We start from the raw sequence: 23,994 nt of genomic DNA, 5'->3' as shown, positions 1-23,994 counted from the left end.
TAATTTCCTCTAACAGTACATTCTGATGTTTGTTAATGTTCCTGTGATAAATAGGCTCTCTTTAGAAAATCATTAGACACGGGTAATTTCGAGAGGTTAGGGGAAACCCACATGGACATGGCTGTAAAACCCCCACACACATAGTAACCCGGTTTATCATTGAACCAGAGACAGTGATGAAATGTTTTGTTGTAGATATGTATGTATTATTATTATTTATTGCTCATCAGCCAGCTTCTTTGGCTGTTCATATTGTATAAGCTGACATCTCAGTGTTGTTTTTTTTTTATATTCAGGTTATAACTGTTATTAACTTATCATTTTTATTTTTTTTTGTGGCTCTTGTCTTATCAGGATGGGGCAAGAAGTCCATCGGCGTCAGAGGTGTCGCTAAGTCGCTCTCATGAGGACCAGGAGCGACGAATCTCTCACTCTCTCTACCCTGGAGGTGTCGAGGGCCTGGACGACTCGGTCAATACTCGTTCTATCATGGGGAGGATGATCGGTGAGGAAAAAATACAAATCTTTTAAAAAAAAAAAAAAGGCATAGTCTGCGATTAATCGTGATTACTCAGAATATTACGATTCTCAGGTTTACTTGTATTATAAACGTGCAATGTTGGAATAAAGATGCATGACAAACTTTGTGAGCTAAAACAGATTTTTAATATTTAAAGTTTTATAATATTTGAAATATTATGGGACAATTACATGCATGCAGCAGCTGGGTAGTATGGGGTGTGGCGACCCACAGACGGAGGAACTCGAACCCGGATCCGCAGAGGCGAGAATCAACAACATAGAGCCTTAGCTGCCTGAGCATCTTACATTTAAAGTCCAACCTTCCATCTAGAGGCTTTTTTTAATGAAACTTGCCATTTAGTACAACTGGTGATTTTTTTCCTCAGTCATATTATTATTCATGCTATATAAGATTAAGCATATATATAAGATGGGAAGCATATATATATATATATATATATATATATATATATATATATAAAATGCATATATATATATATATATATATATATATATATATATATATATAAAATGCATATATATATATATATATATATATATATATATATATATATATTTACAAAAATGAAATATAGTGAGACAGAGATGATGAGGTGCATACAGATGATATTCTACATTGTTTGTGCAACATGCATTATATATATATATATATATATATATATATATATATATATATATATATATATATAAAATGCATGTTGCACAAACAATGTAGAATATCATCTGTATGCACCTCATCATCTCTGTCTCACTATATTTCATTTTTGTAATACATGCACACACTTCTGTTTATTCTGCCCTACTTGCTGCAATCACTTCTCTTGACAGGCTCTGACACATTCTTTCAAAAAGGCCCACATGATTGTAAATATCTCCCTGTCTCAGTGTGAAGCGTGAGCTCCTATAACCATACTTGGATTTGAAGTGTTCAAGCTCTCAGCCTCAGCTGCAGACGACACGGGACAAATGAGCTGTTCAGAAAAGTTGCTGGAAGTTTAAGGTGGGGAAGATGGGAGCAGTCAGTATTGACAGGCGTGACAGATCGTCACTTTTTCAATGGAGGATCTGCATTTATTTATTTATTTATTTATCTATCTTGAGGCCGTATGACATCACATTTCCCAGAATAGCAGGCTACGCTGAGATTTAAGGCCGGCGCACCGAATGTGGCGGTGCGTCAGAGGAAAGGGGACAAGACGAACGACTGTGTGTGTTGAGTTTTTCCCCTGGTGTTTTAGAAGAGCGTGTCGTCTGTCACTCATTCATAAACATGTATACAGGTCTGAGCTACATTGCAAATGCAGCCTTTCACATGCTCGTTGATCTTAATGCAAGGAAGAAAAAAAAAAACCTCTCTAACTTCATTCTCATGGAACGCTTTCTTTGGAAATAAGGAATAAATGTGCAGTGGCCTTCAGAGCTTTTGATTTAGTGACTGAAATAGTCTGAAACAGAGAAGAAGAAGGGAAAAAAAAACAATTGTCGCTATTAGATGAAGAAAAAAAAAGTTATTGTGCCCGACTACTGCAATCTGCTGCTTGAAAGAGAGCAGGTAGATGCGTTAACAGTGCTGTAATGGTTGATGGATGGTGGATGCCTGTTCAAGTTCAGCTTTGTTTCACAATATTCAGGGTTATTGAGAAGAGCATAAGGAAGAAAAAGGAGAAAATGGAGCGGTATTGTTAGCCACGGGGTTGGGTGGCGCGAAAATTGCCGCTTCGAGCTCTAAGTGCTTTATAAGCTATAACGGCTGAATTTTCTACGTCGCAGGAAACGATTTCCAATAAACATGTGTACGAACTGCCGGGATGGTACAGTCTTGTGTCATTGAGTCTGGCATGTATCACAGAGTAAAGAATAAGAACGGGATCGGCCCCAGAGGATAGAGATCGGTGACATTTGATGGCGTTATAAGAGATACGGGTAATACCGAGGCATTATGGCTTGTATACTGTAAAGTGTCATCTGATGGCATCAGTGATGGCGCACGAAAGGTGTCGGAGAGGGAGAGAGTTAGCGATGTCGGAGGATGAGATTCGGCTCATTATTGATCCTGATTTTCTATCTCTGTGCTGTTTGGGAAGAAAAAAAAAAAGACAGGGAATAAAGCATGCAGTCAGCCAGGTGAGTGGTGTAGAGTGATGGAGGAGTGGGGCAGTTAATCTAGCTCCAGCATGCCATCTCATTGATTGGCCATGGTCAGATTGATGGGCCGAGGTGTTGGACGACTGTCAGAAGGATGAGCTGGTGTCTGGGATAGTGTGAAAGTATGAAGTTTGCTCTCTCTCTCCTTCTCTTTCAACATCACATAAGTACACACACAAAGTCTTACCTCTACTACATTCAGTGAATCAGCTCTCTAGCAACAACAAAAGCTAGACCTGACACAAGGCAGCAGCGGAGACCTCCTGTCTTCTAGCCTCGCGTGTGGAAGGTAAATTGTTAAACATGTTTGAAACAGAAGCAGAGACATCCGGATGCTCTCCCGTGGCCCCGCGCTCCACAGTGCAGTCAGATCACAGGCTGTGCTTACGTCTCAGCACTTAATTGAAAAGAACAAGATGTCACACTGGGTCTCAAATCCATGACCCCGTCGATCGCTTCTAGGCGTGCTCTTCGGTTACAAGTTGAAGGGGAGTGCAGGTGGAACGTGGTAGGAACTACAGCATATGAAACTTTCACTCGCTAGTTCTTGGCCGGGATTTACTCTGAGGATTGAAAAGACGAGTGGATGGAGTTCAGCCTGTGATATTGTTCTATGTGTCTGAATTTACAGTACGTAAGTGTCATATTTTGTATTAAAATGATGTGAAATCTATGCATGCATGATGAAGACAGTCCCTTCTCTGTGACTATCCGTCTGTCACTTAATAGACAAATATCTAGAAAATATTCATAAAGAACAACACTTGAGTGAATTTATCTTTTTTTTTTGTTTTGTTTCATTTTGGTTTTTTATAATGTACGCTAATTACGCTCTTGTGTCATACCAGGAAAAATTCAAACCTCAAAATGTCGAACATTTAAGGGATGTTTGAAGAACATGCATCGTCTCTGATCTTTAAAAGAAGCGTGATTATTTCTAGCTGCGTAAGTGTTCCACGAGCTCAAAGAAACATTGTTCAGAAAAATGAGTTTTAAATAAGATAAATGTGTGCTTAATCTACGAGATCAAGAAGAATCGGAGTAATCAGGCTATCTCCATTCAAATGTCAACCCAACCATGGAATAATAAAGTCGTGAGCACAGGAAATCACTTTTAAATTGCCCATTTAGGTCTATATATAACTTCTCTGATTGAATTCTGATGTAAATTGTATCATTAAGCCATCAGATGTAAGAGGCACAGGATGATTTAACCAGCCGCCGTTCACAATCTTAACAGAGGTTTCCAGAGACTCATCATATTTTACTTAGCGTCATCACCAAGGCTGAGGCCGGGTCCTTGTTTCGTTCTTTGATAGAAGAATTTATGGCACGGGGCTGTTGAGGTCTTGATTCTGGCTGGTGGGAAGGTGTTGATTAGTTTTCTATAACAGCAGCACTGATGGCTGTACCGGCTGTAATTTAGATTGCGTGCTCGCATCAGTGTACGCTCTTTAATATGCTGTGGTTTCCATAGTAACCGATCATTTACAGGGACTTGTAATGTGAACACTTTGCATAATCGCAAGCCAAAATGTGCTGATATTTAATAAAGAAAAGATTGTTTTTGCAAAGAGAGGTTCATTTAGTGGTAATGGAAGGGTTCTCGGGTGTCAGTGATTTGTATACGTCAGTACGTTTCTTGCCTTTAGTGTGGCAAAAACATAACCAGTAACTACCACTAACATGTTTTGCAGACAATCCAGTCCATGTTTTTTTATTTCTGTTTGGACCTAAATAACGTCAGTGTGATGTCACATTGATAGAATGTTAAATCTGTATACAGTGATGGCCAAAGGTGAAATTCAATGTTTTTATTCAATGACATTCTTATTTTTCTTTTATTATTGACAATCAGGTTGATAAGAATAATTTATGTTATGTTATGCAATGGAATTGCTACACAGCTATTAATATTTAGTATGACTTGTGACTGCAGTCGCTCAATAGTTCAGGACTGAAATTCCCCCAAACAGTTGCCTTAAATAATGAAAGTGGATTCTATTAACTTAGACATTGCCGGTTACATTGGATTTCCAGCTGCATGACACACAGACTGGAGATCAATCCCTGTTATCCGTTATCATTTAAATGAGGATGGGTTCCCTGTAGAGTCTGGTTCCTCTCAAGGTTTCTTCCTATCATCATGTCAAGGAGTTTTTCCTTTGCCACCGTCGTCCTCGGCTTGCTCATCGGAGACAACCTGATCATTATGACTTGTACATATTTCCTTAAACTCGATGCTGTAAATCTGCACTGCGACAATGACCATTATAAATAAAACTGGATTGTATTGAATTAAGGTCTTAATTCTTCTGAACCTGCTAGTTCAATCCATGCCCGCTTGATCGCTTCCTGAAGATCATGTATAGAAAAATTCCTTAGTTTGAGCCATTTTTGGTGCAGAGATGGACTCTTCAGTTAGATAGGCTTGAACTTATTAGTGACATCACCTGTCGACAGCACATGCCGTCTAAATACTTTTGCCCATCAGTGTAACTGTAGAATGCTCTGAATGATACTTCTAAGTATTGGTTTCTGTCTGAAATGCAAATCTGTGTCATTGATGCTAAGCTCACGCCGACACAGTGAGACGGTTTAAAAGTCAGATTTAATGTAGTTTGAATGTCACACACACAACACTAGAATTGCTGAAAAAAAAAAAAAAAAAAACGCAGGAATGAGGTCATGCTTTAGAGTTCTATGTCTGTGCCTTTCTTCTTTGTGTAGAAATCATGCTGATTTCCCTTGAGCAATAATAATTTTGTATTATATTGCGCTATTTTACCCATAAGTCCTTGGCTCCTTCTATTTTCCCAACCACATGAAGTCATTATGGGACATTTCTGAAGCAGTCTAGATATGCAAACTTGTGCATGCTGATTGCCAGTCCATGGGAACCTCTGATTAATGCCACGTGTTTTTTTTTTTTTTTTTCCCCTCTTCTTTTTTTCCTTCTTCAACAACACACTCCTGGATCATTTAGCTTGTCAATGAAGGGATTTTTGTCCAAGGCCTACAGCCTGTAGGTTGGTTAATGCGATCCAGATCGTTGCTGTGTAGGTCGGTTGAAACGGTCCATCCCTGAAATGATTCATACACTAAATGGGTTTGTGCTCTCAGCAGCATGTCTTGCCCATGATTGTTAACTAAACAGACAAGGCTTACATCCATGACAGAATGAGTTAGCTAATGATCTCAGACCCGTGCGCTCACTGCTCGTTGAAGGCTCTTGTGGAAACTTGTGGCAAATCTCCTCTGAAAACTGGAGCGCTAATGGTGTGACCCCCTCAACGTAGGATTCAGAGATTCAAGCTCACCGCAAATTGGTTTATATCAGCATTTGACACTGCGGTTGTTAGGATTTAACAGTTTTCTCGTGTACTGTAGTTTGGCGAGACACATCAGTCGCACGGGGGGCAATTAATAGCTCCCTATTGAGTTTTACTGTTAAGCAAAATGTTGGATTTAATATACAGGATCGGCCCAGAAATATTGATCCATGGACATTTTTACTTTTTTTTTTTTTTTTTTTTTGGGGACCCGTGATAGCTTTGGAATAAAGTAAAAAAAATAGCAGATGGAATAAAACCAGACGTTAGAACACCACTCGACTTTTTTCATTAGAATTATCTGAGGTCTATCGGAATCGTCCCAGAACAATCTCTGCACTAAAGGGAGGAAATCTTCTGTGCAGGTAACATCATCAGTTCTGATACATTGAGAAATGTTAAGTGTTTTTGTATTCAGCGCATACCTACAGTAAGTACAGCAAGGTCAAAAGCCATCAGTAAGCCAACAACATCGGCTATTCGTCCAAGATGCTCTTTATACAGTAGGTTCAGAGTGCTGACGTTTTAGTGTAAAAACGCACAAAATCTTGTTTACGCTCATGATCAGTGATCAGGTACCTACCCAAATAAATGTCTTCTACGTTTGAGTGACGTTTGGCAAAAAAACCCTCGCACCATAAACTTAAAAAATTAAGTCAAATGTGTAACACTTTCATGTTGAACTGGCATTCGTGAGCCAACACACCTCAGTGTCAAATGTGTTTTTTTTTTTACCTTTGGTAGACCTTGACATTGTGATAAAGGCATGAAGGAAAGGTCTCTCTGTTGCTAATTTATCTGCATGCTAGTATGGACGATGGCGTCAGCCGCAGTCGGCTGGATTCTGGACAGTTTCCGTAACATCATGGCGCCCGAGTCGGTGTGAAAACACCAGGAGTGTGTTTGTTGTTGCTGGTGGACTGCATGAGGGGTCGTTTGATTACAGCGTGACAGGAAGCAGCGGTAGAGCACTGGGCCATCTGCACATGGTGAGGAGAAATGAGTCTAAAATAACATCACTTACAAACACAAACAGCTCCATCACTCCCAGCAGTTCGGTAGAAATTGCTTCTGCATTTCTGTACTATCTCACCCTAAAGCAGTTCTGCGATACTGCAGTAGGATCCAAATAATCCCACACAATCTCTGAGCTCTCCGTCTGTCCTCCGCAGCCAGTTTTAATGGCCAGAGAGTAAGATATTCATCCTCCCACTACTCCACTTCATCCATTCCTCGTGCCCTTTCTGCTCTAGCAACCTGCCGGGCTAATGGACCTAGACAAGGTGCAGAGGATGTGTCAGAGCGAGCTGTCAGTCTCTAATGTTCTGAAAGAGAGAGAGAGAGCTCTTCCTTCACTGAGCGGTCCAGCTGCATCACCATCGGCGCCACATCTGCATTTATTAATCACTGTAGTCAGTGCAGTCTCATCATGCTTCCGTCAGATGGGTTCGGTTATTCACTAAATCCATGAAGACGAGTCTGCATTCTCATGAGAGCACTAATTAGCGCATATTATAGACTCGTGGACTCTGAAGAATTAAATTTTTTTTCTTTTTACATTTTTTAAATCAATTATTCCCTTCAATGGCACTGGGGTACCTCCAGCTACACCTGTTCTCTTATATTAAGTGGAATGCCGCTGAGCCGTCCGTGTTTAGGGAGCCGTGCTCTCGAGTCAGCAGGTTGAAGTGCGAGAACATGACTGTGATCAGAAATAAAGCCATATAAGGTTGCATTGTGCATGCGCTAACATGCATTCCTGCATATTGTAACATTTTGCACTGTTCATATTCGTCTAGACGTTGTTTTGCTTTAGAAACCTTCAGTCCTCTGTGAAATCGTAGACAGGTTTACAAACAGACGGTTTTGTGGACACACATGCTAGTGTGTGTATTGATTAGCATGAGGAACGTTCAAGGGCATGCTTCTTGCCACGTCTGCATCATTACAGCAAGGAGACTTTGATCCACTGAAGACAGCACTGATAAATACGGCGAAAGAAGATTGATATTCTTGCTTTCATCTCCAGAAGTACTCATTCTATGTAGCTGTGATGCACAGTTGTTGATGTGAACACACATGCATGAACATATTGTAGATGACCATGACTGTTACAGGGTGAGAGATGAGTCTGAGGTTCATCCAATGAAGTTAGTGTACCCTGAGGAGCTCAAGGTACAAGGCAGCAGCTGGACCTTCATCGCAGGGCACACACGCGCACACATTTACATTTAGGCATTTGGCAGACGCTCTTATCCAGAGCGACTTACATTTTTATCTCACTATACATCTGAGCAGTTGAGGGTTAAGGGTCTTGCTCAAGGGCCCAACAGTGGCAACTTGGTGGTTGTGCGGTTTGAACCTGGGATCTTCCGAACCGTAGTCCAATGCCTTAACCACTGAGCTACCCCCGCACACAATCATACTCTGTTGCCAATTTGGAAACCCCACAAGGCATGTCTTTGGACTGTATGATATTCTGAGTATCTGGAGAAAACCCCACAAAGCACAGGGAAACTTCACTCACTCAGACCAGAGGTGACATTCAAACCCCAATACCTGGAGATGCGAGGCAGCAGCGCTAATCAAACTATTCAGCATATGCAAATTCTTGTGTCCCTTTGAAACCAAGTTAAAAACCAATCGGTATGCAAGGCACTTGGGTGGTGTGACCTGTGTGGATCAAAATGGCATTGTAATACATATACACAGGATGCATTCTAGTCTTTTAGTGACAAAAATGATCTCAAGATCACATATTTTTACTGTAGATTGAAAATTTAGTGATTTTCTTTTTGTGTTTAATAATTTTGCGCTTAAAGTTTAATGGGTACGTTGAAAGGAAGGTCTGGTTTAAGTTAAGCCTTCATTTGTCACGAACACCTTACTGCACAGTAAAATTCTTTCTTCATCACATATCTCATCGTAGCTGGGGTCAGAGCGCAAGTTCGCCATGACCCTGGTGCAGGTACTGGCAAGGTGGCAAGAATGGCAACCTGGTTGGAGAAAAAGCAGCCTCGTTGCTTGTAGTCTAGCTAGCTACTGTGTCAAAATTGTAGTTTGGATTTAGCTGACCTACTTGAATTCATGATTAGCTTGTATCTCGGCAAGTTAATAATAATTGCGAGGTAACTTCCCAAAGACTGCTTTCGGCTAGCTCATCAGTAGCGCCTCGAGTCGTGAAAAAGTCTTCACATTAACATATATGTACAAAACAGATTCCGCTACTATCCACATTCCTTCTAGTCGTGTCAAGCTTAATTGATCAAAATCAAAGGAAAGTGTGCTACTACTTTCCTGGCTCTAATTAGACCCTGAAGCATAAGCTGTGTAAAGTTTATGCGCTCAGCGTGCTCGAAATTGGCCTGCGGTGGCTTGCATGCAGTAGTAGTCTTTTAACATAGTATCTTAAGTCAGACCTGCGAGTCTCTCTGCCTGTCACTATAAAACGGTCTGGAAATTCACCTTGTTTGTCTTGCGAGTAGCTTTAATGATTTATTAATGAACGTCTGGAGCAGCTGAATGCTAATCGCGGCGCTGTTAATTCCTCTGCCAATCTCATTAGGCTCAGTTAAAGTTAACGAACTTTCGCTGATCAGAGCCGAGCGCTTCTCAGGTCCCGGAAGAGATGAGCGTTATCGAATTACCGTTCGCCCTGTTAGAAGTTCGGCAAGGCGAGTGGTGCGACTGGATCTCTGGATCTTCTTTTGTTGTTCAGTAAGCAGCATGGAAGATTGACAGCTTTGCATCTTTGCTGCACAGACGACAATGTCAGCAGGAGAGGCAGTGGGGACAAAGGTAGAAGGAATGAGGTGATAAGCATCTGGTGGAGTCGAACAGCATGATTAGATATTATCACGCTTTGAATTATTATCTTTATTTTTTTGAGTCTTGCGTACATGCATTGGGTTTGTAAACCCTGTGCACAGAGAGGGACGTGTTCCGGCCGGGTGAAATACACAGAAATAACATCCAGAAAGATGTTTTTAATAATAAATCAAACAGTCGTTATTCTACCGTGTTTTTTTTTCTGAACATTGTGTGGTTTTTCTTTGTTGTTAATCGGCCAGATGTGTTTGTGTGCATATTTCAATTAATAAAGTTTTTGGCCCTAATATTCCGCTAATTATGGGCATAATAGCCCAATCGGATTAAAAATGCATCATGTAAACGCCTCAATCAGAACACTCTGACCCAATCCGGCCCGATTGTAATGAGAGTGTTGGTGTAAAACTTTTCTAATCAGCTCATTAGTTAAATATCAGCCATGTGAACACTGGATCTGATCGTCTGAATAATATATTCTACTTGTGCATGTTTGCCCCATGCGCGGGTAACATTATCAAACGTGAAGAGTTTCCAAGAGGGAAGTTGACCTACCATTCCTGATTAATGAACTCCATGATTACAAACTCTCTCCTTAAATGCTTTACTTTCATCCACTTGATGTCTGGCTGAGGAAGGAGCACCGATTGGTTCGCCATTTCATATGTAGTAAAGCCTCTAGCCAATCACAGATACGACTGAATTCTTGTAACTAATTATAATAAACACTTTGCAGCATGTAGAAACACTTTGCACATCTTAAAAAAAAGTTATGTGTGTACAGTTCAGCAAGATTGTTGTTCGGCAGCTGTTGAATGATCAGATTGACGTTTGTGTCTTTAATAGAATACAATATTATTCAAAATTGAATAAGCCTGAACAGTTCAGTTGGTCTTGTGGGAAAACCCTTCAAGGTTCTTAAGGAAGCTACAGGGATGTCGACGTATAGTTTAGTTGTCGTGAAACAACAGGAGCCACTTGGAAATTATACTTTTTCACCCGTTTTAGCTAAAGCAGCGATCAGGAAATGATCTTGGATTTGAAAGAGGCACCTTTAAGTTAAGTTGTGGTTACATTGCCAACATCATCTAGGTGAAATTTGACCTGCGATTTTACAAAAAATGTCAGTTCAGTAAAAAAAAAAAAAAGAAATCTATACAGTAGTTGCTTCCTCTTATTATTATATACAGTTTGTCTACACCAGACTTTTTTCATGTCCTGCATGGACTTTCTCATTAGCACTGTGGACACTTTTGAAGTCACTATCCGAGGGACATTTGGCTTTTTTGATATCATTTTTTTAAAAACGATTTTCACCTTTGACAGTTTAATAATCAACACTTTTTTTCGGCTGTAGCTATAACCTGTGTTCTGAATTCCTTCTCCGAAACCTAATTTGAAACTTGTTTACTTTGCAATTTCACTCCAAAAGTAGGCGGTAATGACACGAAGGTCGGCTCCTGCAGCCCCGCTGTCCCTTGTGCCTGAAGCCAATCGAGGAGCAGATTTGCATGGCTTATTAAGGAAAATAGTCATAAATTGAAGGCACTGAGATGTGAAATGAAGCCTCTGAAGACCCTGACCTTTCAACAACTATTTACCACTCTGAGATTTACTTTTGTCTTATTATAGTTGACAGAGAAAGGACTCTTTGGTTACTTACTGTCTTTTCCGCAAGTGCTTCTTAAGAGTTCATACCCCATGAGATGTCTTTTTAACTCTGCCCTTTCTATTCGGTGTTGCAGAGTATTAACGCTAATTCATTTTTATTAAAGAAAATTCGTCACTCTTGGAGACATTGTGAAGTTGAAGTAGGAGTTCTATCGCGTTTAGATAAAGCCAGAGTAAATATCTTTTCCCTCCTTCTAGTAGCAATTATATGTAATTACTCCTAACCAGGTAAATAAACTCTGATAATGAAAACAAACGCATTTGCACTGGCTTTGAGGAAACGTGGAGATTTTAACCAACTTTGTAATTGTGATTGCTACTGTACATGTAACACGCTTAAAAAAAATTTCCCTGCAGGGCAGAAATAAGATTGTACAAGGGTACCTGTCCCTACAGTCGTAATGTCGCTGCTGTTTCTCCTGGACCTGTCACTGGACCAACGTCTAAAATCTTTCATTTTCACCATCATTCTGATCTTCTTTCGGACACTTCTTTACTGTTCCAGCGTACATGTTTACACACTTCCTGTGCTGCTCTCTCCTCAGGTAACTACCAGCTCTCTCCTACTGTGAACATGCCACAGGATGACACCGTCATCATTGAAGACGATAGGCCGCCCGTTCTTCCTCCTCTCCTGTCTGACCAATCGTCTTCCAGCTCCCACGATGACATGGGCTTCGTGATCGAGCCGCCTGCCTCCTGGGGCAAAGATGCTCCCAATCAAGATGAGAGGTAAGATTATATCCCAGTAAACTCAACGTAATTATTGTGGAAGCAGACCAAGAGTCTGCGTCCTTTCTCCTACTTCCAAAGCTGTGGCACAATGGGTTAAGGACAATAAAGTCGAAGTATTGCAGTGGCCCTGACCTCGATCCAATAGAAAATGTGTGGGCAGAACTGGAAAAGTGTGCACCAAAGCAAAGCTTACAAGCCTGACTCTCTTAGACCAGTTCTGTAAGAAGGAACGGCCTACATTTTCTAAAAATTGTTATTAAAAGCTTGAGGAAGGCTGCTGAAATGTTTGACCCAAATTAAACAAGGTAAAGACAATATTACCAAATAGTCTCTAAGTTTATGTAAACTTCCAATTCCCTGGGAATGTGATGAAAGAAATAAAAGCTGAAATAAATCTTTATTTCTACTATTATTCTGGCTTATTTTTTATATAAAGTAGTGGGGGAATGTTTACTAGGATTAAATGTCAGCAACTGTTAATAATAAAATTTTTTAAAAAACCTAGTTAAAATGTTTTTGGCTGAGGCCGTTTGGTTTCAACTGTAGTTTTTGCGCTTGTAGGTTCCATATATTGTCTATATTATAAAAAATCTTTAACGTTCTGTGACATGAAATGATTGGAAAGCATGCACGTCCTGAGACCATTCTGTGGTCATGAACTTTTTGGTTATGTTCCACATAGCTGCCATTACCGGTCTGTGGTGTGTGTCCCCTGCCTTGGCACCACTCTTTGATAATAAATTGATAAATCACCTAAAAAGATAAGTCACTCGATTGGCACTGACATCATAAACTCTTTAGCGTTGGTGGTTTAAATATTGCCTCAGGTCTGTGTGCTTGGGGTTTTCATGTTCTCCCCATGCTTGCTGGGTTTCCTCAGGGTTGCTTTTCAGAGTTCAAAGCCCTGTGGGATAGGCTGATTGGCATTTCCAGAAAAGCCCATAGGTTATAATTAGGTTGTGTGTCTATATATGCGCCTGTGCTTATACACTGCTGTTACTTGGCACCGTATCCAGGGTGTACCCTGCCTTGTACCCTGATCTCCCTGGGACGGGCTCCAGGATAATAGTCGGATGATGAAACGATTATAGCATGAGAAAACAACCCCCTGGTGTATAAATCACACCATGTTTTTGGTGGACTATATAAAATAGTGTAAATCTGTCACTTTTGCTGAGCATCAGTGTTTCACTCTACAGTTTATGAATTCAGATGTGTTTGTGTAATGGTTTTAATAATCGACGTTGCCATGCTGCAGCTTTACAGAGTGTCATTTAAGTCTCAGTGCTGTGCTGAGAATGAAATATCTCCCAAATAATATTTGCTCCATGGTGGTTTTCTTTTAACTGTCAGGAAGGGAAAGCAACAAATGAACTGCACTGAGTTTATGTAGCTACAGAGTTTAACTATTTGATATAATGAACAAAGAACATAGTTATTATATGGATGAAAGTAATAAACCAACAGGGGATGAAGGTTGTAGATTCCGCTGATGTAATACCCAGAGCGGGTGAGTGTGCAGCTTTTCTGGCCTATATTTCTGTAAAACCTACAACAGCATAAAATCATAAAAGTCCTCAGGATTGACCGTACCACAACCTGCACAGTTTTTTTTTTTTTTTTTTTTTTTTTTTTGACTCATGCAGTGACGATTTGTCAATTAGAGCCATTTTTTTATTTTTTATCACTACAGCCCCAGGCTTACATCTGGACTGCAATAATTTCTAATATATTATTCAGAGAAACCGCTTTTGATGCCACCGCAGCATTATTGAAAGCTCATGTGGTCAGCAATGCACTACTAAAGAAGGCAGAGAGTACAATGTAGTTGTTCATTTATTCTGCAGTAAATATAAGTGCACTGGAGGAAGTCCAGGCCAAAGGTTTCCAAATGTTCCCAGAACACGAGGTGACCGAACCCACACTTGGGTAAATCTTTATTTTTATATCTGCTGTGTCAAATATTATTGGAGCAGTGTGTGGGAAGCACCTGCAAGGGATACTTGCTACCTTAAAGTCTCTTATTTCTTTGGTGAAATTTTTTTTTTTTTTTTACAGAAATGCAAACACATGTTTTGGAATAAGTTGGAGAATGAGAACCTAGGGCCAGGGCTAAATCTAAATAAATAAAATACAGTGGAACCTTGGATTACGAGCATAATTCGTTCCGGAAGCAGGCTCGTTTTAAATTGCGCGCATAACGACAGGCTGAAACGGAGAGGGAGAGAGAGAAAAGGGATCTTTAACCTCTCTAATGAGACTTTCTTTTGCTTTACACGCGCGCACACACACGTTATAATTAACAGTACATGCGCGCTGTACACACAAGCATACAAACACGAAATAAAATATGTTTTACAAATATGTTCACGTGGTCACAGTGTTATAGTAAACAGTACACGCGTGCACGGATGTTGATTATACCAGTAAGAGATGCGCACTAAGACCCAGCAGGGGAGATGATTACCCACAATTCCGCAGCGCAAGAGAGAGAAAAAAAATTGGCTCAGTGATTGTGTGAAAACAAGAAGATGGTTCTGGCCTCAACTGGTGTTGGCAACTGTTTCTCTGGAGACTTGACAGTTCGATAGTTCAGGACTGGAACTTCCTACAAGTCTACCTGAGTCTTCAATAACTACCTGGACTCCATATTAACCTTAATTAACATCAACTGTTATAGCTGAACTGCCTGCCACCTAACACACTGTATTGAGTCTGTTGAGTCTGGTTCCTCTCAAGGTTTCTTCCTATTACCATCTCAGGGAGTTTTTCCTTGCCACTGTCGCCCTCGGCTTGCTCACCAGGGACAAACTGACCATTTTGATTCATACACATTCACATTTCATACAAACTTAAATAATTCTTTTGATTGTGTAAAGCTGCTTTGCGGCAATGACAATTGCTAAAAGCGCTATACAAAAAAAAAATAAAAAAAATTGAATTGCAAACAAGAAGCGCATGCGTGATACATGATACTTGGTTCCCGTTAACCAAGACTTAACAAAGTCAAAATTTATTACAAATCTTTGCTTGCCTGAAGTTACACTTGCACCAGAAAGGAAATCATGATGTTGAGTAGAAGTGATGTTAGGGGAAGTTTTGTGCCAGATTTTAAACCGAACGTTTTGGCAGCGTATCGCGCATGTCAAACTGTGGGCGTGTCTTAAATCGACCACTGAACAGAATTTAATGGAACTTTTGCTGTACTTGGGTATCTGCCTGAGTAAAAGCGATGTTGTGAGCGGTTAAGTGCTGGATTTAATAATCTATTTTAAAATAAGTTACTAATAAGCTACTCGCTCAACGTAAACAAACACCTGCACCAATCGATATTAATTATAATGAAAAGCTAAACCGAACATTTTACGCTGGGATTAGGTGTACTGTACTGAAGTGGTATAAGTGAATTTTAACTCATTGGAGTCGTTTTAGGGCAAAACTTCACTCCTTTTTTTGTATTCTCCGATTACAGAACAGGGAGTGTATTTGGCTGATGACAAAAAAAAGTACAACTTGGAGTAAACAAGGCGTAAACAAGGCGTAAACAAGGCGTAAGATACTCAACCTTACAAAATGTAATTTTTTTGTACTAATGAGTTGGACAGAGTTCTGCTGTACAGAATGACAGACAGTCATGTATGTTCAACCTAAAATAATAATAATAATAATAATAATAATAACATCATTGATTACATTAAAGCTGATCAGCTTAGTTTTAGCTTTAACCTTTTAACTATTTCTACACTCTTTAATGATAAAGACTTTCCCGCCCTCATTTATATTTTGCCTCAGACATGGCAGGCATTGAGCTGAGAGAGATGGCCTACCGTGAGGTCTTAGGCTTAAAGTTGTTTAAGATTGGTGCGTGTCTGCACAGTATGTATATGTGTGTGTGTGTGTGTGTGTGTGTGTGTCTGTGTGTGTGTGTGGGCAGGCTTTTAAAGCAAGTAGCTCAGATCAATTGTTTCACTTCATATTCGGTTTCCCCTGTCCCCCCATGCCGCTGATTATAAATGACTGCCTTTATTTCTTGTTTGTATAATATTGAATATTTGCATCCATTAAATTATAAAATTATGGATTGCTCTACAATACTGGCAGTGTCCACACATACTCAACCGCAAGTTTCTCATTGGAGGGGCAGCATTGCCTTAGGTTAGTCTGAATTATTCATATCTAAAACGCCTGTCCTGCATGTCACCTTCCTCTCTGTCCTCTTTTACACATGCACGCACACACCCACACACCCACCCACACACACGAGTATTAAAAGACAGTGTCTTACAGGGTGTACAGTGGAAGTCAGGGTTGAGCTTCTTGTAGTTATAGAAGTTAAATTTTTGTTTCTTTAAATAAAGTAACCAGAAGATGAGTGGTTCATCAACAATGTGTGTGTGTGTGTGTGTGTGTGTGTGTGTGTGTGTGTGTGTGTTCGAGAGTGAGAGAGAGAAAAAAAGAGAAAAAGGATAAGGGAGGAATGTGACATGCATGTTTTGCTTTACAGGCATTAATAATTTAGAATGACCTAAGGCAGTTGTTTGTGTTTCCGTGTGTGTGTGTGTGTGTGTCTGTGTGTCTGAGTATGTGCATGTTTTTTATGTATTTATGTATTTATTTATTTATATCTACAAATCAAATAACATGCTTTAAGCAGCATTTCATTGTAATCCCCACTAAATTTTTGGAAATCATCTTTCCATCAGGAGCTCAAATTATCGACGCACGTTATTTCCCATGAACCTGTGTTGCCAGGTTGTTCAAATAACTTCCACATAGAGAGTTTACTGCAAATCAGAAATGTGCACCAGTGTTAACTTATTTTGAGAGTTTTTCTTTTGTTCGTATTTTTAACCTCTTGTTAAGTTTAATTACATCATTGGAAAACATAATGATGTAAGTCTGGTAGTTGGATCCCTACATATTTCCTTTCGGCCAAAACATGGTATTGGTGCTAAAAAGTGTCTCGTCTAGTAGCAAAGTGATTTTTCAGATAGGATCATATAACACAATTTTTACATAATTATCCATGCCTTATTTTTTTAAATATGCATACACATTTATATTTTTATCAGATAAAAAAACAAACACATTTGCTAAATACAAAAGCATGCCCTTTTATGTTATGTGGTGTCCGTAACTTAATTTAAATATGTACTGTCTGTAACTTTATTTCAAATTTAAATCGTCCAATGATCTTAACCGTCATTCAGTTGAAACTTGCCCATTTTAGATTTCACGTGAAAAGACATAAACCTGAAAACATGTGTTTATTCTACAGTGCAAAATTGTTGAGGTATTGCTACATGAATTTGACATGGTTACGGACACTACAGGTTTGTTGGGGGGGAAAAATCTTAATTTTACACTGAATGCTTCAATTTAAGCAACAATTTTTACTGGTCATATGCCTCTAGAAGCTTACCCCAACTGTCACCAAAGTATCAATACTTAAAAGAAAAATTTAATTGAATAATTTTAAATTATAAATGTATAACACCATTCTGGGGGGCACATATAAAATCGTCTCTCCAAAACGGCTGAAGTTAGTCATTTGAAATTGTTAGGTGAACAAGTTTGGTCACTTACATGTTGCATAAACTTCAGAAGTAGCTTCTTTGGCACACACACATTAGATGTATTGTATTAGATGTATAGCATAAAATAAAATAAAATCAGCCCCAATACTAATGTTCTGGCAGATTGTCTTCTCGTCCTGGCCTGACTCTACCACCATGTGCTCGAGCCACAGCTTGGAGAGTCCTGCATCTTCCTCATTAGTGTGTTAACACGGCTGTTTATGAGATTAATGATGACTGCTTAGCAGGAGCGAGGCCACGGCTCACACTCATCACACTATAACACTGACCTACTTTTACTGAGAGCTCTCAAAAACAGCCCTGCTCTATTTTTATATCTTAGATTATATATTTATATAGATATATAGATATACAGGAAGTACTGTAGTAGCGGTAGATTCGTGTGTATGAATGTACAAACATGTACTGTCCTTATTGTGGTTTTAAATATGGCGTTCTTACGATGGCTCTCTTTTTTTTTTTTTTGCGCTTCACGGCCACTGTAGTTTAAAGTAAAGCGGAACACACAAGAAACAAAGATAGAGAAACAAGTTCCTAATTCCTGTATATCTTGAGTGACGGATGTCTCGTCCAATCAGCTGTAAGAATTTTATTCGCAAACTATACCTACCGTTTCCGGTTTGTATGTGACTGGCCGAGAAGTGCAATACAAATTAACAAAACGGAAAACAAAATAACAAATTTAAAACCGAATTAACAAATCCAAAAAAACAAAAGAACAAAACCAAAAACAAAACAACAAAACCAAAAACAAAACAACAAAACCCAAAACAAAATAACAAATTAGTTTTGGGTTTGTTATTTTGTTTTGGGTTTTGATATTTTGTTTTTGAATTAATTATTTTCTTCTCCGTTTTGTTAATTTGGTTTTGAATTTGTTATTTTGTTTTCGGTTTTGATTTTGTTATTTCGTTTAATTTATTTTGTTTTCGTTTAATTTTTCAATTTAAAAAAATTTGGCTTGTCTTTGCTCCTTAGAAAACCATCAGTTCTTGAGATCGTAGTCTAGGATGTAGGAGGAATGTCACGTCAGGTCGAACCTGTCCAGCTTCCACAAAGCGAACTTAAGACATTTTCTTTTTCGTTTCTAAAACTTGTCTCCGAGCAGCCGATCCGACATGCTCAGAATCAGATCTGGAATAAATAATGGTTGCTTAATCCCTGGCTTACTAAAAATAATTAGTGAAGCGGAGTTACTGTTACCATCCTGAATGTGATTATTATTCTGTATCGTGTCCCGGAGTGTCTTTTATTTCATTTTATAGCGCAGCACTTCGGCACGTGGTTGTATCCAATAATAATTGGAAATATATTTTTGTACCATTTAAAGTTACACGTGGTGATGTTGAATGTACATGAAACACATACGTCATAGCAGCTGTGATATATCAGCCGTGTTCACTCACTGGTCTCGCTATTTTCTTCCCCTCTTGAAGTCCATAGGATAAAAACATTCCTTGTAGTTTACAAAGTGTGTGTGTGTGTCCGTGTGTGCAATCCTGATCGTACAAATGGAACAGATCTATATGGCAGAAATCCATTCTTGAATAAATAGTGCGTTGAGTATTTAAGCTGATACTTACATTACTTTTCATGCAGAGTAAAACTCGGGTATGTGAGTTTGTCTCTTGTGTTTTTTGTGTGTAGACTCTCACTTTTTTTTTTTTTTTTGTTGTCTGCGTTTGGAAGCTTCACATGATGGATGTTTAAAGAATGTGTGTGTGTGTGTGAGAGAGAGAGAGAGAGAGAGAGAGAAAGAGAGAACTGTGTGGTTTCCACATGCATGTGTGCCTTCCAACAGGCCCTGGGATAAATTTTCATTGACCTAAAAAGAAAGACTTAATATTAACAGCAGGAATAAATAAACAAAGGGGGAAAGGAAATAAGAAATAAAGGAAAAATGGAATAAAATAAAAAAATAACAATACAGATTTGTTTGTACAGTATTTAACCCTCTTCTGCACTATCGTCATTCAGGTATATACTGTATGCACCAGTTATATGTTTGCTTGTGGGTACAGTAAATGTGTGTGTGTGTAAATTTATTTACACACAACCTTAAGATTCAGCGGCTAGCTGCTTTCACTGAAAATCCTCAGCATGAAGCTGCACAAAGATGAAGGACAGAGACGTGTGTGTGTATGTAAGAGAGAGAGAGAAAGACGTACAGTATGTCTGTGTTCTGAAATGAAGAGTCTTTGATCAGACTTTTTGATTTTGAAAGAATAAAAGAGATCAACTTCTCAAAGATATAGTGATGATATAAGCAGAATGAGAGCGAGAGAGAGAGAAAGAGAGAGAGAGAGATGATATTAGACATTTTCCATAGTAGTCATATTTAAATACAAGTGATTCTTGAAAATCGACAGATAACTTTGTCACCAACTTGCAGAAGAGACGCATCTGTCTGTGGGAACTGTACACACAATCATTCACCAACACCACTTGCACGTTACAATTCTCAGCTCAGCTGTGAGCCATTTCCACATGTTTGGGCCATTTAAGGAGTTCCTGGGTTCCTTGATGGTGTCCACGCACTAGTGAAACACTGGGATAAGTGCAGGAGTGTAGCCGGGGATTATATAGAGAAATAAAGGGGATTTAAAAGAGTAACTGTCAGTTTACTACAGGTATGTTGTCATTTTAGGAGAGAGTCCTTGGCTCTACAGGTTTATTAAAGCAATCAGGAAATCGAAGCTGTTAACTCCACATGCGTGACACGTTCCGATGATGTGAGTTTACATGACCTGTTCTCCATTGCTTCGCTTCTAAGTAACAGGAAAGACGTGATGGAGAAACAGAGAATTTGATGGTATCCTTCACCTACAGTACTGATCTGCTGCTAGAACTGATGGATAGAAAGAAATATATAAACGATAGAAGAAGGGAGAGAGAGAGAGAGAGAGACAAAGACAATAGCAGAGAGCAAAAGACAAAGGAGACATGGGATTAAAGTTATTCTCTCTCTCTCTCTCTCTCTCTCTCTCTCTCTCTCTGTGTGAGATGTCACAGGTGGATACTTATTTTCAGAGACAGACCTGACAGTCTGTCAAGTAGCAAAACAGGAGACAGCGTCTAGAACCCACAAACCCCACTCTACACACACACGCACACACACACAAGACAGAGTAATAAAGTTAGGTATTGTAGGGGATGTATCATCTTATTTGCCCAGGGACAATTTAACTTTAGTATTACTTTGGAGAATATAAGCACTCACACACTGTGCACCATGGCCAGATGCTTACTTTTAAAAAAAAAAAAAAAAAAAAAAAAAAAGAAGAAATCTCACACGCGCACACACACTTGGTGGTTTCTCAATCAACTGCTTTAGGCAGAAACTTCTTAATAGTTACACGTGTGTGTGTGTGTGTGTGCAGTAATATTTACTATATAATATTGCAGGTGCTGCATCATCCTGCTCATGTAATACTGCTCCCAGATTCATCAGGAAAATTCGTTCTTTATTCTTACTTATATAAAAGATGACAAGTCAGTCTAAAACTTTTTGTTTTTAATAGTTTTCCGTTCTCCCCGTGATGGTTTTCTTCTCCTCATGATGTTCCTGATGACAGTTACTTTGCTTTTACACAACTTTATTTTTTTACTTTCTTAATCATGGCCCCAATCACTTCCTCGTCAAATTTTCTCCTCATTTCCATGCGCTCACCCACTCACTTATATATACGTCATACTTTAACTAGTTTACACAGCACTAGTTAAGGCTCGGAGTCTTGCGTGCTCACACCTGATCCACACGGGTTCCCTTTAGGTTCTCTGGTTTCCTCTCTCTTCCCAGAAAAACAGGCTGGTAGGTGAACTGGCAGCTGTAAAGTGTGAATGAATGAGGAAATGTGTGTTTGGATTCCTGCCTCAGGCCCAGAGTTTCTGGGATAGTCTCCATATTCATCTCACCCTTAACCAGGATTTAGCAGGAATGAATAAATGGGAGCTCGTTTTTCACTAAAAAGCTGGATTAGATTGATCTGAATTTTCCGAGATCAATAGTGTGAACAGATTTTTTTTTTTAACCCTAACGCCAGAATGGGAATTTGAATTATTAATCAATAACACAAACACTATTGGATTTGTTGACAGCCTTTCAGCCCAGAAGATTCAAAGCCGTTTTCTTATACAGTTTCCTAAGCTTTATCTGCGTACTCCAGTTTCCTCCTACAGTCCATAGACATTACGATTAGGGTGAATGGCATTTCCATTGAGCTTGTTTGCCCTGCGGTGGATTGACAACCCATTCAGGGTATGCCCCGCCTCCTGCCCCATGTCCCCTGGGATAGGCTCCAGGCTTGCTGCAGTCCAGAAGGGTCCACGTTCAAACCCCAGCACCACCAAGTTTCCACTGTTTCCACTAAAGTTTTCCCAAAAGTGTGAAAGGTGCACGATACAAATCAATCGTGTCTAATGTGAAAAAGCCCTGAGACAGGTTAAGTCATTTGTAAATTGCAGTTCAGGGTTCCTTGTCCAGAGGATCATGACTGAAAACTTGGCCAAACAGCAGAACTTAAAGTAGCTGATGAAGATGATGATGAAGCTCTGGAGCAGGAGGCTTTCCTTTACGGCCCGTCCGTCTAAGCCGAGCCTGACGATTTTAAACCTGAGAAACAGGAGGGAGATGAGTGAAGCCTTCGGCGAAATGCTCGCCTCAGCACTTTGTTGGTTTAGGAGTTGGGTGGAACGCAGGAGAGGCAGCAGGCCGTGAGCTCCAAAACGGGCCGTAAATGAGGCTTAAGGGGATTTTATGTAGTTTTAATAGCTAATATGAGGTTTAACAGGAAGCAGAACGAGCCGACAGCCAGTAATGGCTTTCTTAATGTTTTAATTATGAAGAGTTATCACAGATATGATGGCTTTACTCATAAATGCAGGCATACATGCATTCAAGTGTTTCAGACATGCACCGTACATGAAGGATGCACTTTTAATTAGATCACGGATCAGAAGAGACTTTTCGTCCCGCTGTTGTTCTCTCTGTGTGTGTGTGTGTGTGTGTGTGTGTGTGTGTGTGTGTGTGTTTTGGAAATCTCGTGCTTTTTGTATTAACATATTCTTTTGATCGTGCCGGAGGATTAATCGCGTGTCTGTTCGTCTGTTTGGGCTGGTTGTGTTTGCTGTTTGTCAGAGAGAGGTTGTGTGTAGAGCGATCAGTCGGTGACGGTGTGATGTGTCCATCAGAACAGCGCTGTGTGAAGAGTAGGCCAGGGAGGAAACACAGGATCGCTTCAGTGTTAGAGTCCTTCATCTGGTAGGAGTAACAGGAAAGAGGAATGCTTGCTAGAGAGAGATGTTCCTTACATACTTTCTTGAATTCACACACACACACACACACACACACACACACACACACACACACACACACACACACACACACAGAAGGAAGCTGGAAATGTACGGTTCCTTACTCTCTCCTCTCTTCTCATATTGTCTCTTCTCTTTCCCTTCTCACCTTCTCTCCCTTTATCTCATATCTTCTCTTTTCTTTCATTCTCTTTGCTTCTTTTCTTTACCTCTTCTCACCTCCTGTCCTCTCTTTTCATCACATCTCTTATCTACTTTTCATAACTCTTCTCTTCGCTTATTTGCTTTCCTCTTGTCAGGCTTCTTTCCACTCTTTTCCCTTTTTTTAAACTCTCCTGTTCTCACAACATCACTCTCTTCTTTTCTGTTCTCTTCTTCTTTCTTCCCTCCTCTGACCCCCTCACGTCTCTATTCTCAGTTATTTTCCTGTCTTCTCTACTCCTTTATTCTCAACTCCTAAGTCCTCTTCTCTTCTCCTCTCTTCTCACCTCTTCTTCTTTCTTCTTCTCTCACCTCCTCTCTTCGCTTTTTTTTCTCTTTTCTGCTCTTCTCTAGAGTGTGATCCTCTCCTCCCGCTTTCTCTCGTCGTGTTGGTAATAAAAGGTGACCCTAAGGTGTGTGTTCAGTGTAATAATAACACAAACCCGAGTGTGAGTGAGCAGACCGGTGCTATGCAGTGCAGTGATATGACTCATTAATCAAAAGTGAAATGTGGGTCAAAATAAAACCTATTCCACTCATGGCTTACAGTACCCAGCCCGTCTGTGTGTATGTGTGTGTTCATGCTTTCTATATCTGACTCTGTCCAATATAAATATGTAGTACTTGCTGTA

General features: G+C 39.7%; 1 protein-coding gene across 4 annotated transcripts in view; it reads left to right on the top strand.

Annotated features, from left to right (window-relative positions):
• pard3aa (par-3 family cell polarity regulator alpha, a) overlaps nt 1-23,994 on the top strand; it is a 408,352-nt gene that overhangs the window by 240,108 nt on the left and 144,250 nt on the right. For all 4 annotated transcript variants that reach the window (XM_053493817.1, XM_053493816.1, XM_053493815.1 and 1 more), the window contains 2 exons: nt 355-505; nt 12,062-12,248. In XM_053493817.1, the coding sequence (XP_053349792.1) occupies nt 355-505; nt 12,062-12,248 (338 nt within the window). The remainder of the gene's footprint in view (nt 1-354; nt 506-12,061; nt 12,249-23,994) is intronic.

This window comes from Clarias gariepinus, chromosome 4 (assembly GCF_024256425.1).
Source record: "Clarias gariepinus isolate MV-2021 ecotype Netherlands chromosome 4, CGAR_prim_01v2, whole genome shotgun sequence".
Classification (NCBI taxonomy): Eukaryota; Metazoa; Chordata; class Actinopteri; order Siluriformes; family Clariidae; genus Clarias; species Clarias gariepinus.
This window is presented reverse-complemented; position numbering and strand designations above follow the sequence as displayed.